At 64.5% G+C, this 13,441-nt stretch overlaps 4 protein-coding genes across 4 annotated transcripts; 1 reads left to right on the top strand and 3 right to left on the bottom strand.

The window, feature by feature from the left end:
* Positions 1 to 3,259: 3,259 nt before the first annotated feature.
* Positions 3,260 to 3,550, bottom strand: EMIHUDRAFT_68676 (hypothetical protein; the record flags this gene model as incomplete). The annotated part of the gene is made up of 1 exon (XM_005758879.1): positions 3,260 to 3,550. A coding segment is annotated over one exon (291 nt), but the record flags the coding sequence as incomplete, so codon positions are not given.
* Positions 3,551 to 8,177: 4,627 nt separating this feature from the next.
* Positions 8,178 to 9,389, bottom strand: EMIHUDRAFT_218955 (CDP-diacylglycerol-glycerol-3-phosphate 3-phosphatidyltransferas-like protein; the record flags this gene model as incomplete). The annotated part of the gene is made up of 4 exons (XM_005758878.1): positions 8,178 to 8,225; positions 8,588 to 8,776; positions 8,894 to 9,074; positions 9,214 to 9,389. 4 exons carry the CDS (start codon positions 9,387 to 9,389, stop codon positions 8,178 to 8,180), a joined length of 594 nt encoding a protein of 197 aa, XP_005758935.1.
* A 64-nt stretch (positions 9,390 to 9,453) lies between these two features.
* EMIHUDRAFT_438669 (hypothetical protein) lies at positions 9,454 to 11,332 on the top strand. Its single transcript, XM_005758877.1, has 4 exons — positions 9,454 to 10,214; positions 10,378 to 10,590; positions 10,727 to 11,020; positions 11,124 to 11,332. Exons 1-4 carry the CDS (start codon positions 9,471 to 9,473, stop codon positions 11,208 to 11,210), a joined length of 1,338 nt encoding a protein of 445 aa, XP_005758934.1. The 5' UTR covers positions 9,454 to 9,470; the 3' UTR covers positions 11,211 to 11,332.
* A 363-nt stretch (positions 11,333 to 11,695) lies between these two features.
* EMIHUDRAFT_359469 (hypothetical protein) lies at positions 11,696 to 13,162 on the bottom strand. Its single transcript, XM_005758876.1, has one exon. It carries the CDS (start codon positions 12,372 to 12,374, stop codon positions 11,919 to 11,921), a length of 456 nt encoding a protein of 151 aa, XP_005758933.1. The 5' UTR covers positions 12,375 to 13,162; the 3' UTR covers positions 11,696 to 11,918.
* Between the last annotated feature and the right edge of the window lie 279 nt (positions 13,163 to 13,441).

Here is a 13,441-nt window from a genome sequence, read left to right as displayed (position 1 = left end):
CTTGGGTTCTCTGTTTTCTTTCTTTCTTTTATTTACTGGGCACGGGACTGGCGCGCACTGGCACTAACACGCGAAAAACATTTTAAATTTTATTAGTCATTCCCTCGCACAACAACATGGACATGGGGCACGCGGGACTGGCGCGCACTGGCACGAAGAGCGGAATTCCACGCCAAGGCTCCAAGTGCCCCTCTCACAACACTAGGCACGGGACTGTGGCGCGCACTGGCACTAACACCAGTCCCGTGCCTTGCGAAAAGAAGTCTCACAATTCAAGCACGAGCGGAGTTACGCCGAGAGGCGAGAGAAGCCGCGAGAGCAGCAAGGCATCGGCAGGCGGCGTCGCAGACAGAACGAGGCCGAGGAGAGCGATGAGTCAGAGGATGAAGCGGCAGGTGGCAGGAGAGAGAACGACGTGAGTGGGAAGACCGCGAGGCGGCATGAAGGTCGCTGCGATAATTGGCCTATTGGCGAAAGACTGCGAAGAGATAGGAAGAGGCAGACGCCCGAGGGTGGGCGACGGAGCACCACACGCCTCTCCTTAAAATCCCTGTGTGCGGGTGCTGTCAGGTGCTGCCAGTGCTGCCAGTGCTTGTCTGACATCGCTAGGTCCTCCCGTGCTGTCGGGTGCTGTCGGAGCTGTCGGGTGTGGCTGTCGGACGCTGTCGGAGCTATCAGAGCTGTCAGGCTGCTGCTGCTGTCAGGCGTGGGGCCGGTGCTGTCGGGTGCTGTCGGTGGTGCTGTCGGTGGTGCTGTCGGGGTGAGCTGGTCGGGCTCTGACACACCAGCCACACTGGACTTATGACACTACAAGAGGAGGACAGCAGCCAAAGTGAGAGTAGATCCACACTCAGCAGGACTCACATACTCTGCCTCTGGTCCCACTATCTTTTTCATGGTGGACGTAGAGAGGGGTCCGCAGAGGGGGGGCGTGTCCCCGCGGTGCACGTTTTCTCAATTAAGCCTGTTGGCCGGTGATCTCACGTACACGACACCCCGTCCCTTAAAACTTGCTGAATCTTATAAATGTACACGCGCGCTGACGCAAGTCTACAAGAGCGGCTCGACTACCTGCTCAGCGCCCTCGCGTGGCCAGAAGAGCACGAGCGCCACGCCGAGCAGCGCCACGACGCTGCCCCTCCATCCGTGACCGCTTCTTGCAGGTCCCGCCTGCCGCCGCACAATACCACCGCCTCACAGTCCCACCCACGCCCCCCTCGCTTGCGTCGCCCTGGCCCCTGCCTCAAGGGAATTAAGCCGAGATTTCCTGGTTCTCGGAAAATCCATACACTTCGATTCCAAGAAATTTCACCATTCTATAGCTGCAACAAAAAGGGGGTTGTGTTTATCCCCCGGGGCCTGGTCCAGGTACCCCCCGGGCCGGTAGACGCGTTGTAGACGTGCACATCAAGGCAGGATGTGCACACAGGCGCAGGAGCGGCACACGCAGGATTTTTATCTGCGAAGGGAGGGAGGAGGCTGGCCTTATGCACGTTGCTCAGGCGCGGCATTCAGGCAGAACACTGTTGATGCTGCCCTCGTCGCCGACAACATTGACGACTAGGGCCATGCCGCGGTCTGAGTGGCGGTAGTGGCAGTGGATGAGCATCTCGCCTGTAAAGCGATCCAGGTTCGAGCGGAGGACCGCCTTGCCCCACGACGCGACGGCGATGGGGACCTGGAGAATGTCGTGGTAGTCCCCTACGCGGAAGTAGTCCGAGTGCGTGTCCATCGGCGGCAGCTCGATGATCTGAAAAGCGTTGACATGCATGTGCAGCGGATGGACTTGCGGCACCAGATAGTCGACCTCCCACACCGAGCCAATCGGAATGTGGTCGAGGTACTCGTTGGGGCCGGGGCCGAGGAAGCTGATTGAGAAAGGGTCGTCGTTGATCGCGTAGTATGAGATGTTTGTGCAGCAGCCTGGCCGATCTGGCGCCCACTGCTCCCTGCCCTCGTACTCTGGCGGCACTTTGCCAGACTGGAGGAGGTAAGTGGTGTGGTCCGGCCTGGCGTCGGTCAGGTCGGCCAAATAGCACGGCCGGCGTGCTGTGAATGGCGCGACATCCCTGGCTGCTGCCCGCGGCGAAGGGTGCACGATAAAGGTCGCCATGGCATCCGCACCCGTCCGCGCGAGCGATGGCGGCTTCTGTGTGGCGCCCGCCTCCCAGTGAGACGACGTGGACGACTCGCTGTACGATACAAAGCTGTACGAGCCCGCCTCGCGGCAGCGGACGAGGAGATCGGCGCGGCTGCCGGAGTACATATAGCCGGAGTGCACGGCGCGCGGTGCGTCCTCGATGTACTTGCCATCTTTGGAAATAAGCTGCCAGTCGCAGCCGCTCAGCTGTGGCTCGAGGGTCCGGCTGCGTGTTGGCACAAAGAGGAGGCGCATGCGGTACCACTGTCCCGCAGCAATGTTGAAGGTGGGCTGCTCGACTCCGTTTAGCAGCAGGTGCTCGTACTCCATCCCATCGGGGGCGAGCTTAGTCAGGTCGTTGCTGTAGCTGCCCGCTGTCGGTCCGTTTCCAAAGACGACCTCTTCGCACTGCCCACGCTTCTCCTTGGGCTCACAGAGGGCCTTGCAGTTTTCCACGTAGGTTGCGCTGTAGTCTGTTTGCAGGTAAGTCAAATTGATGAACTGGATAGCAATTGGAATCTCAGGCAGCAGGGCGACCTCAGCAGGCAGGTCGCCGGGCAGGTCATCCACAATGATGAAGCCCAGCGCCCCGCCACCCGCCTGCAGGGATGTTGCACCATGTGGGTGTGGGTGATACCAATGGGTTCCGCCCTGATGATCGCTGGGAATGTCGATAGTGTAGATGTGGCGGCCGCCTGGTGCGATGTTGATGTTGATGATGTCGTTCTGACCATTGGACACGTGCAGGCCATGCACATGGAGGGACGTATGGTACGGCGCGTGGTTTTTGTTCCACAGCGCTGCGAGATGAAAGGTCGAGCATGCCTCCGCAGGCAGCTCGTTGATCACTGTGAGTCGCAAGGTATCGCCAGGCTTCACGCGCAGCGTAGGACCACCCACGATCCCATTGTAGCCCACAAGGCGCTGTGTCAGGGTATGCGTTTGGTATGCGACCAAACCAAGGTGCAGCTCCGCCTTGAGCACTCCATTGCTACTGATGATCTCGGGTCGCATTGGCCCGTCCACAGCCGCTGGAATGGGACCAAACGCATTCGCGCTCGCAAGGAGAGCGCACGCCACCACAAGATGCGCCGACGGCACCATTCCCCTTGCACGAATGACCCAATCGCCGGTGTCGGGCACAATCCCGTCGAAGAGGTACCCCCACACGAAAGACATGCCGATGAAGACGCCGCCGTACACGGCGTACAGTCTTCCGAAATCGTTCAGCGGCTGCAATGTCGGCACAAACCCATACAGCACCAGCACCGCACCGCCAGCGACCGCCCACCACCGCGGCTTCTGCTCGCGCACGGCCTGCCAGACAAGCCATCCGCCGCCGATTTCTGCGACGCCGGCGACGAAGAAGAGGATGCTCACGTACGCAATGCGCGAGTAGCTCCACTGCATGAGAGCCGGGCCGCAGCGCACAGCGAGCGGGTTGGGAAGGGGGGGTACTTTTGAAAAAAGTACTCGAGGACAAAAAGTGCCGTGCGCGGAACGGGGGGTTCCGAGCGGTGATGTCAGTGAGGAATGTGTGTGTTGTCGTGATAGTGTCTGGTGTCTACTAGCCCCGAGTAGAGGGGGCGATCCGCTGCTAGGTAGGGGAAAACCCGGAGCGCAGAGCTAACCCTCGGGGACCCGTGTTTACTTTACGGCCCTTTCCCTGCGAACGCGCACCCCCGGGGCTAGGGCTCTCTTGCCCGCAACCCGATCCCGATCATCCGGCCCGCTGGGTGCGCTTCTGAGCTCCCTGGCCCTGGATGTGCGGTTAATGACTGCACTCCAAGTGCTCCAAGTGCCGCAGCTAGGGGGACCCACAGCGCGAGGGAAAAATTCCGCCGCTGGGGGAAACCCGGAGAGCAGAACTAACCCTCGGAGACCCGTGTTATGGCCCTGCGAACTCGCACCCCCCCTAGGGGTCAGGGCTCTCTAGCCCCGTAGCCCGATGCCAATCATCCGGCCCGCTGGGTGCGCTTCTCAGCTCCCCGGCCCTGGATGTGCGGTTCCGACTGCACTCCAAGTGCTCCAAGTGCCCGGCCCTGGATGTGCGGTTGATGACCTGTCCTCCTCCCCCATCCCTCGTTTGGGTTTGTCTGTCTTGGAGCACTTGTCTTCTTTCTTTCTTTCTGTCGGTTGATGACTGCACTCCAAGTGCTCCAAGTGCTCGAAGAAGTGCTCTATGTTTGTGAGACAAGGAGGGAGACGTGAGGGCGAGGGCGAGGTAGGTGGATCTCGACGGGGGAACACGAGACGCAGCCGCACTCTCCGCCCGGGAGCGCCTCGATGAGCTCGAGCCGCGAGCGCACCTCCTGCAGCCGGCCCACCTTGATCTCGAGCTCCGGCGCACGCAGCGACGCGGCGGGAAGTCGCTCCCGAAGTGCCGGCCACGGGACCGGGAATGGGCGCGACGCTGACGGCCCGGAGGAGAGACCTGCGCTGCTCAGGACACTCGGCATACGAGTCTGCGAGACCCACACCGGACGTGGCGCATGATAACAGACACGCCCAAGCCTGCCTGTTTGTCTGTCTGTCTGTCTTGTGTCGCGCAGCCTGCTTGCTTCGCGGTTGCCTGTGGAATGTCAATCAGCTCCGTCTACTCTCTCGTGCAACTCAAAATAGAAAGAGGTCTGGGCGTTCAAACCCGGCCCGTACCGACGACAAAAGGCGAGCTACTACGCTTTGCTATTGAAACCCGGCTGCCTGAAACGGACAAATAAGCGAGCGCGTCCCGGTGTGTCGCGTCGAGCCTCTCGCCCCTCACTGTTGGCACGCTGCTGATGCTGCTGGCTTCATCCGCGATTGCGCTGCCGGTCGGCCTCAGCCGCCGGCTGCGGGTAGAGCTGGCAGCCGAGACGACAAACTACTCGTACGATGGGTCGTCCTATGCCGAGCCATGTGCGCAACCCATTTGCCCCACCCCCTCCCACTTCTGCGGCCTAGAAGATAACGCCACCGCATATCACCGCAAACACGAGAGCATCGCCAGCAGCTCTGTCGGCCGTCCGATGGGAACATCAGTATTCTCACCGGCCCGCGGCCCCTTCGTAGACTCGTACGACGCCGAGTCACCTCCCTCTCCGCCATATTACGACGAGTCGCCGGAGCCGTCGCCTTCTCCCTCCCCAGAGCCGTCCCCCGTTCCCTTTCCCTCGCCCCTTCCGGATCCCATTCCCTCTCCACTCCCAGAGCCCTCGCCTGTGCCCTCACCTGCGCCCTCGCCGGAGCCCTCTCCCGGTCCGAACGATCCGCTCGACCCTGTCCCGAGCCCATCGCCGGAACCATACTCTTACGACGGCGATGCGCCTGACGATCCATACTCGTACGATCTTGACCTTGTCCCGAGCTCCCCCTCGCCGCCCCCTCCGTTTCCGCCGCCTCCCTCCCCATCCCCACCTCCGCCACCGCCACCTCCGTCTCCGCCACCGCCGCCTCCGTCTCCGCCACCACCTCCCTCTCCGCCGCCGCCATCGCCGCCGCCGCCATCGCCGCCGCCGCCATCTCCTCCTCCATCGCCGCCGCCGCCATCTCTGCCGGCCCCATCTCCACCCCCGCCCTCGCCTCCGCCACCGCCGCCGCCGCCACCGCCGCCGCCGCCACTTCCACCGTCGCCATCACCGCCACTTCCACCGTCGCCATCACCGCCACCGCCGCCGCTGCCACCGCCGCCGACGCCACCGCCGCCGACGCCATCGCCGCCGACGCCATCGCTGCCGCTGCTTTGGGGCAGTGCGAGGATGTCCTCGGGCCACAGCAACAACTTTGCCAATCAGGTGCTCTCCACCCCCCCCACACGCACACTTCCACGCCGTACGTGCTCTTACCGCTCTACGTGCCTCGTAGTTCATGGCCAAGGCTGCCGACGGCAATAGCCGCACCTTTGGCAAGAGCAAGGGGAAGAAGACCAGCCCGTGGTTCTCCGCCAAGGCTCCGAGCACACAACTCGCTTGCCGCCTCCGCCCTCTCTCCCTTTGCACGCGTTGGAAAGTGCCACAACCGAACGCCGCAGAACCCTGCTAAGCACGCGCTCTCCTAACGCCAGGCCAGCTCAACACCCATCAGCGCTGTGACTGTGACCCCCGACACCAAGAACAAAGCCTCCAAGGTCAAGAAGTACCTTAAGGGCTTCGAGATTTGGGTCGGCGCGACAGCTGGCGACAAGGCGGTGAAGTGTGGAGGACCGTTCGCTTGGTCAGTCATCAAGCGGGGGCCAGTGACCGCGCAGTGCGCCGCCGCAGCACCCACGTGCGTCTGCAGATCCTGCCACGCCGCACACCACACTCGATCAATCCCATTTGAATGGTGGTGTGCGGCGCTGCTAGCTAAGGTCCCCCCCCCCCCCCTCTGGCCGCACGCGCTCAGGCACAGCTACGTTACTGTCGTTCTCCCGGGCAGAAAGAAGACGCTTGGATTTGGCGAGATAGAGCTGCATTAGTGCAACTTCTCGCTTCCTGGGGGGCAATTCAAAGCATGGGCAACGACGAGCTGCGCCCTGCCCGCAGAGCCGGAGTATATTGTCCAAGAGGCCGCGCGCGTCGCCTGCATGGAGGCGGCACGAGGCGCGGCACGTGCCCCGCACTGCTTCAGCATTTACCATTTTTTTGCCCATTCCCCAGGCGCGGCCAGAGGGCGCGCAGGGGGGGTAGAGGTGTCGCGTGTGCGCGTGAGAGCGCGCGAGGGTTGTGTGTTTAATAGGAATTTCCATGCTAGTTCTCCGACCCCGCGCGAGCGTCAGCGACCCCCAGCGCCGGTGCCAGGAGCCAGCGGGCCCCTCATGCCTCAAAAATCTAATTCGGGCACCAAGTAGTACACCAGTATGGACAGCTTCGATCACAGCTTACACGTTACAGAGTGTGTCACAGCGCTCTGCATGTGATCCACGCGGCCGCTCGGGCGAGCAAACCGGGCGGCGCGGCTCCTCCCCCCTCCGCCGCCGGCTCGCTATGCGCGAGAAGCGCGCTCGCCTCATCGTGAAGAAGCCTACGGCCGCCGTAGGTGGGGAAGGTTGGGGGTGAAGGGCCAATGCCGTAACGTAGTCCTGTCGTAGGCCATCGAGTGGATAGATCTCGTGTGGATCTCGGCTGGATCTCGTCGTGTGGCGCGCCTTCGCACTCCAGGGTCAGTGGCGACGATGACGCAAGACAGCTCGAGGTCACGCCGCGCCGAGCGCTCCCCAAAGTTGGACGAGCCAACGAGCGTCGCGACAGGTCCCGACGCATCAAAACAAGCCGCGTCGCCCTGCGCCCCCGCCCCGCCCGCCAGCGCCTCGCCCTCCCCGGCCTGCGGACGCCTGACGCCGCCGCCCACCACCTCGGCTGCCGCGGCGGGCCACAGCCAGAGGCCCTTGGCGTGATAGGTCCACCCAGGCCGGCGGTAGTGACGCAATCGCAGCAGCGGTGCGGTGGCGGCGGCGGCAGCGCCATCGCGGTCGCCCGCGGCCGCAGCGTCGGCCACCGAACGCGCGTGGCGGACGAGGCTCGCCTCCAGCGCCGCGTACATGGCGGGGAGCAGCCCGCGCGCGCCTCTGGACATGCGCGGCGTGGCGTGCGCATGGCGTGCGCGTGGGCGTGGGCGTGGCGGGGTGCGGCTGACCGTGGCTGGGCGTGGCTGGGCGTGGCGGGGTGCGGCTGACCGTGGCTGGGCGTGGCTGGGCGTGTCAAGCATGGGTGGAGAGAGGACGCAATGTCTCCGGACTGTCCCTCACCGGGCACTGGAGAAACCGTGCGCCGCCGGCGCCGCAGTGAGAAGGAGCGGCGGGTGGAGCGGCGGCGGCAGCGGCGCCGCCGCCGCCGACCCGAGCAGCGCAGCTGTGTGCTCGGGCGGCAGGTTGAGGTAGGGCGAGCTCAGCAGCAGCCGCGCACCCTATGAAAAGTTCTCGGAAGGCTCCTGGGCGGCTCCTGGAGGCAGCCGCGACTCCGCACCCTCGATCAGCCGAGAGTTGGCCGAGAGGTAGCCGAGGTACAGCCGAGGTGCAGCCGAAGTGCAGCCGAGGTGCAGCCGAGGTGCAGCCGAGGTGTCGCCTCCTCACGAGCAAGCCTCAGTAGCAACCGCACCGCCTCGCCTTCGACATCGTGGCCGCAAGCGCCTGTGGATCAGTCCGTCCGTTGACGAGCTCGCGCCGCAGCCTCGCCCCCGCGTCGCAGAGACGCAGGCGCCAATCTGTGCCGCCGGCAGAACCCACACCCCTCCCGCGCTCGCAGGCCCTTCTGGCGGCGGCCCCGCCCTCTCGCGAGCCCGTGCAAAGATGCGGCAGACGGCGGCAACCAAACCCTCCGCCGCCCGCCCCTCTCTGCTGTGCTCGGTCGCCGCCGCCGCCGCCGCCGGCGGCGGCGGCGGCGGCGGCGACGGCGACAGCGGCGGTAACGGCGACGGCGACAGCGGCGACAGCGGCGACGGCGACAGCGGCGGCGGCGGCGGCGACTGCGACGAGGAGCGTGGGCTTGTGACATCGGTGCCGGCGGCGGCGGCGAGAGCGACGAGGAGCTCGGAGAAGAGGTCGGCCAGCGGCGCGCAGCCTCGGAGGAGTATGCAGCGGTCCTGCCGCGCCGAGAAGTAGTCGGCCGAGACGTTGGCGCCGGTCAGCAGGACGTCGTCGTCAAAGACCGCGCCTTTGATGTGCTGCACTCCAACCACCTCCTGCAAGAGTGCCACCACCGCGGAAGCGCCCGAGGACACCTCGCCAGGTTTGACGGCGGCGGCGGCGGCCGCCGCCGCCGCCCATGGCCTCGGTGCGGAGACCAGGGACACTCGAACTCGCGGCGCATCGAGCAGCGGCGCGAGGATCTCGAGCGAGGAGGCCGGAGCGCCCGCCTGCCGGCGCGCCTCGAGCGCGCGCGACGCCCGCCACCGATCAAGCACGAGGTGCGTCTGCCGCCGTGTGGAGCGTGCGCCCGCCGCCATGGCCTCGACGAGCTCGCGCTCACGCTCACCCGACCTGCAGAGCCGGGGAGCGGAGCGGGTAACTCGTCGAAGTTCTCGGCGACGGTCGAGTGGCCGGAGCGTCGAACCAGCCGGCGTCCGCAGCGCGCAGTGCAGCGGAGAGACGGCCGCTAGGGCCAGTGAGCTGTGCGCACCCGATGTAGAGCGAAGCGAGCGCAAGACGGCGCTCGGCTCGTGTGGCGCCGGCAACCATCGCGCCGTGGAGTTCAGCGGGCGTCGCGAGCACCTCGACGGCGTGCGCGCGGATGCAGGGCAGGCCCAGCCGCCACAGGCCGCGGAGGACGGTGCCGGCGAGCTGCGAGGAGCGCATGGGGCCGTGAGCAGGCAGAAAAGAAAACCTGCACGGCAGGCAAGCACAAAGAAAAACGTCTGCACAAGGTTCGGGCCAATCATGCGACAACTAGCGCTTGCTACGCTCCTCCTCGCGTCGGGTGCGAGCGGGCACGCCGCCCTCTCCTTCCCGCGTCCGCGCAACGCCGCCGACGGCAGCCTCGCGCCGTGGACCTCATGGGCGTACCCGTGCGACAAGAGTCACAGCGGCGCAAACTGCTCCATCAGCTTCTGCGAACACGGCCATGACTGCCAGGGCTCGTGCCCCATTGCCGCGCGTAGCGGCGTCAAGGGCGCCCTCACCGCGTCCAACGGCCAAGCGTGCTACTGGTTCTCGAACGGATGCACCGTCGGCTGCGCGCGCTGCGACGGCTCCTCGAACCACGTCGGGCACGGCAGCCAGCGCTTCCTCTTTAAGGGCATGAGCGCGGCTGCGCTGCGCGCGCGCAACCTCTCGATCGAAGATCCCTTCTCTCCGCCGCCCGGCGCGCTCGCCCTCAACCAGACGACCGCCAAGTCGCTCGCCATCGCGCCAAACTGCGCCGATCCAAAGACGGCGCCGACGGTGTGCGACCCGCGTCTGCGGACGGCCAACACGCAGGCGGCGTGCGGCTCCAAGGATGACGTCTACTACTACTCGCCCTGGAGGGCGCCCGGAGCGGCGCCTGTCATCGACGCCTGCGGCATGGCGGGCGGCCGCTTCCCGGGCCAGGGGGTCGGAGGCGCGGGCGCGCAGTTCCAAAACAGCAGCGTGATGCGGCAGGGCGACGCGGGCAGCGCCTTGCCGCGCGGCCCGCCTGCGGCGGTCTGGCGCCCTAGAGAGCTGGAGATAGAGTTCGCCCCCTCGCGTGCGTGGCCCTCCGCCCCGCGCGAGGCTCGGAAGAAGACGCTGCACGCTCTCTGGCAAGGTCTGGCCTTGAACCACCGGGCGCTGTCCTCACCGCCGCCGGCTCGTGCCCGCGCTGTAGGTGTGGCGCGCCGGCGACTCCCCCGAGGTGGGGTGGACAGTCATGGCCAACCACGGCGGGGGCTACGCGTACCGGCTGGCGCCCGCCGACGCGCCTCTCACCGAGGACACCTTCCGCAAGCTGCCGCTCGCGTTTGACGGGCCGTCTGCGCTGCGGTGGGACGGCGACAGGGCGGCCGACATGCGGTTCGACAGCGCGGCTCGCGGCTGGCAGGTGCCGCGTCGCGAGCCGCCACCGCTGCTGCCGCCCTCGCTGCCGCCGGCAAGCCGTTTCGACTGTGCTCCTCTCCCGACGCGCCCTTTCCTGGCTCCGATTGCTACGCTGACTCTGCTCCTGGCTGTCTGCGCAGGTGTCGACGGGTACGGTGCCCGCCGGGTCCTCGTGGCGGAAGAACCCGATCCCGTCGGGCCTGTGGGAGCGCGAGGGGCCGACGTTCCGCCCCGTCTGCGACGAGAGCGCCGCGTGCGTCCGCGGGTACTCGACGGGCGGCGCCGCGCAGGGCGAGTGCCGCTGCTCCGGCTGGTCGAACGGCGGTCCTCTGCTGCCCAACGTCGAGGTCGTCGACCGCGTCGCCCTCCCCGCGTCGCTGTCGCCCGGGCGGTACGTGCTGCAGTGGCGGTGGGACTGCGAGGAGTCGGACCAGGCGAGAGGCCGACCCCCCTCCCCCCCCAAACCCCCCCCCCCCCCCCTCATGCCACAAGTTGCCCGCTCGCGCCGATCGTGACGTGGCGCGCTGGCACACACAGGTGTGGGCGAGCTGCAGCGATGTGCAGGTCGTCGCCGCGGCGACCGGCGCAGAGCCAGAGGCCAAGGCGGGCGTGTCAGCGGCGTAGAGCCGTAGTGTGTCGTAGTGAGTGTCAGAGTGTGGAGAGTGGGAGCTTTGTTGTAAAATTCTCGCCGTGTCGGTCGTCGAGAAGGTGGCCCTCGGTGGTGATAATAAGCCTTTTAGGTCCAAGCCCCCACTGGCTGCGCACTCGGAGCAGCAGGAGGAGTCGTCTCATTAGGATAGATGGTGCATTATTCATCCCGTCGGGAAAGAAACAAAATGCGCCTAGGGGGGGCTGGGGACCGAGCCTTGACAGCCCGCGCCCCCCGCCTCCACACACACGGCTCCACGCGCAGCCCTCGTCATAATCCCGTATCGCGTATGGAGCCTACAGGGCCCGAGATTTCTTCTCGGTCGTGTGACCTCCCGCCGTTCCGCGTTCGGCAAGCTTGTGTTTGAGTATGCCGATGGCAGCCCACGTGGCGGACGGCATGCACTGATTTGGGCGTTGGGCAGTGAGGCTCTCTGGCTGTGAGGGGGTCGTCCCGCCTGGACGACAGCCGGACAGAATTTTACACAGTAATGAACACAGTACACACTCCATCCCTCATTGGACACGGCTATCACTTACTAGACAGACGCCGAAGGCGAAGCAATGAACAGTCTCTCACTCTCTAGACTACTCGCTACTCAGCGTGTACATGCAACCTAGACAAGGTGCGTTATCACCCCACTGACTCACGCACCCTGCACATGCACACCTCTTACACTTATCTCAAGCAGCGCACAGCGTGACTTCGATCGCGTCAAATTCGCTAGGGCCGCACTCGATTCCAACCGTGCCCGCCATCATCAATCCCCGCTTGGAGACACCCAAACCCGACCACATTCCCCTGCCATCAGCCTCGTAGGTGACGGCGTGGTCCAAGTAATTTGCAGCCGCCGTCCGATAACCGCGCTTGTCCACACAATTGGGGGTTGTATCACCTCCGCCAGGGCACGGTACATCAGATCCCAACTTGAGACCGGAAGTAACTGAGCCTTGCAAGACCTGCGTTGGAGGCTGATTTTGGCACGCCTGGTTGACAGCACGCTGGTACTCCTTCGCGCCGCTCGCTGTTGCAAAGTACTCGCATGTCTGGTCATCACATTGGATCTCATGGTCATTCTCGTCATACAATATGACCCCGCGCTTCAGTCCTGGATCAACTTGTTTATACGCAAGTTTCATTGCAGGCTCCTGCGACTCGCAAAATGAGTGATTGGCGCCAATCTCTCCATGGGATGTCCAACCGAATTGTTTTGGATCTTTAGCGCATTCCTCCGCCTTTGGATTGTCCATTTGTTCAGAAATGGCGTTCCGAAAGCGATCCGGGCTTATGCACCAGTATGGTGCGTCCTGACCGGGAGCAAGCTTCACCTTGTAGGCGAGCGGCTTCTCAGGACACTTGTTAGTATCGAAGGCGCACTTGTCGGGATGTCCCGCATTGGACTGCGTTCCCTGTACGTTACCATTTGCCTTAGGGCACTGCTGTGCGAAGGTGCCGTCCTTCTTGAATGCAAAGGAAATGGGAAACGAGAAACTGGTCTGGCTGTCGAAGTTGGCCGAGCCCAAATCGCAAGTCTGAAACTCCAAACGCTGTACGAAAAAACTATCCCCTGGTACAGTCAGCAGATCTGGTGCTGTGCCTTTTTCGTTTGCATAACTGAAGCCGAGTGCCGTAGCAGCAATTGCCTTCCCTTTTGCATCAACAGCCGAGTGCCAGCCTTCATTACCTTTTAAGACCAGCTGCCCTTTTGCATCAACTTTTTGGCAGTTGTTTGGTGCGTCTGGCAGGTTGCAAGCAAGATTGCCTTGAGCTTGTATTCCACGCACGAACATTGGCCTGCCGCACTCGTTCTTCACCACGACGGGCGCTCCAACAGGACAACCTGCTGCGCTGGAAGTGTTGAGCAGCGAAGAAGGCGACGGTGAGTGGACGGGCAAGGCGTTGGCCGCGAGAGTAGTCGCGAGGAGCACGATTGATCGGATCGCCATTGCTGCTGTCTCCTGTGCCACACATAGAGGAGGCTGATTGGTACGTAGATGGCTCTACCGCATGGATGGCGTTGGCGTGCAGGCAACTGCGCAGTGGCTGTTTGGGCGTCTGCGAGTGTGGCGGCGGCCGACCAGGCGGCCGGTGGAGCGATAGGTGGCAATGCGTGCGGCGGGTGGCGAGTGCTTGCGAGCGCGTGTGTGTTGGGTGAGCGCATGCTGGGTGTGGGCTCCTAGCGGGCTCCGCGCGGGGCTGCCACTCA

This window comes from Emiliania huxleyi, assembly GCF_000372725.1.
Source record: "Emiliania huxleyi CCMP1516 unplaced genomic scaffold EMIHUscaffold_83, whole genome shotgun sequence".
In the NCBI taxonomy this organism is placed as follows: Eukaryota; Haptophyta; order Isochrysidales; family Noelaerhabdaceae; genus Emiliania; species Emiliania huxleyi.
The sequence above is the reverse complement of the archived record's forward strand: the minus strand, read 5'-3'. Positions and strand labels throughout refer to the sequence as shown.

Excerpts from the sequence above, each read along its gene's own strand:
- EMIHUDRAFT_359469 (XM_005758876.1), bottom strand. The coding sequence starts at position 12,374 with ATGAAACTTGCGTATAAACAAGTTGATCCAGGACTGAAGCGCGGGGTC.
- EMIHUDRAFT_438669 (XM_005758877.1), top strand. The coding sequence starts at position 9,471 with ATGCGACAACTAGCGCTTGCTACGCTCCTCCTCGCGTCGGGTGCGAGC. Across the intron at positions 10,215-10,377 it reads CGCGCGGCCCGCCTGCGGCG|GTGTGGCGCGCCGGCGACTC; the intron begins GTCTGGCGCCCT and ends CCCGCGCTGTAG. Across the intron at positions 11,021-11,123 it reads ACTGCGAGGAGTCGGACCAG|GTGTGGGCGAGCTGCAGCGA; the intron begins GCGAGAGGCCGA and ends TGGCACACACAG.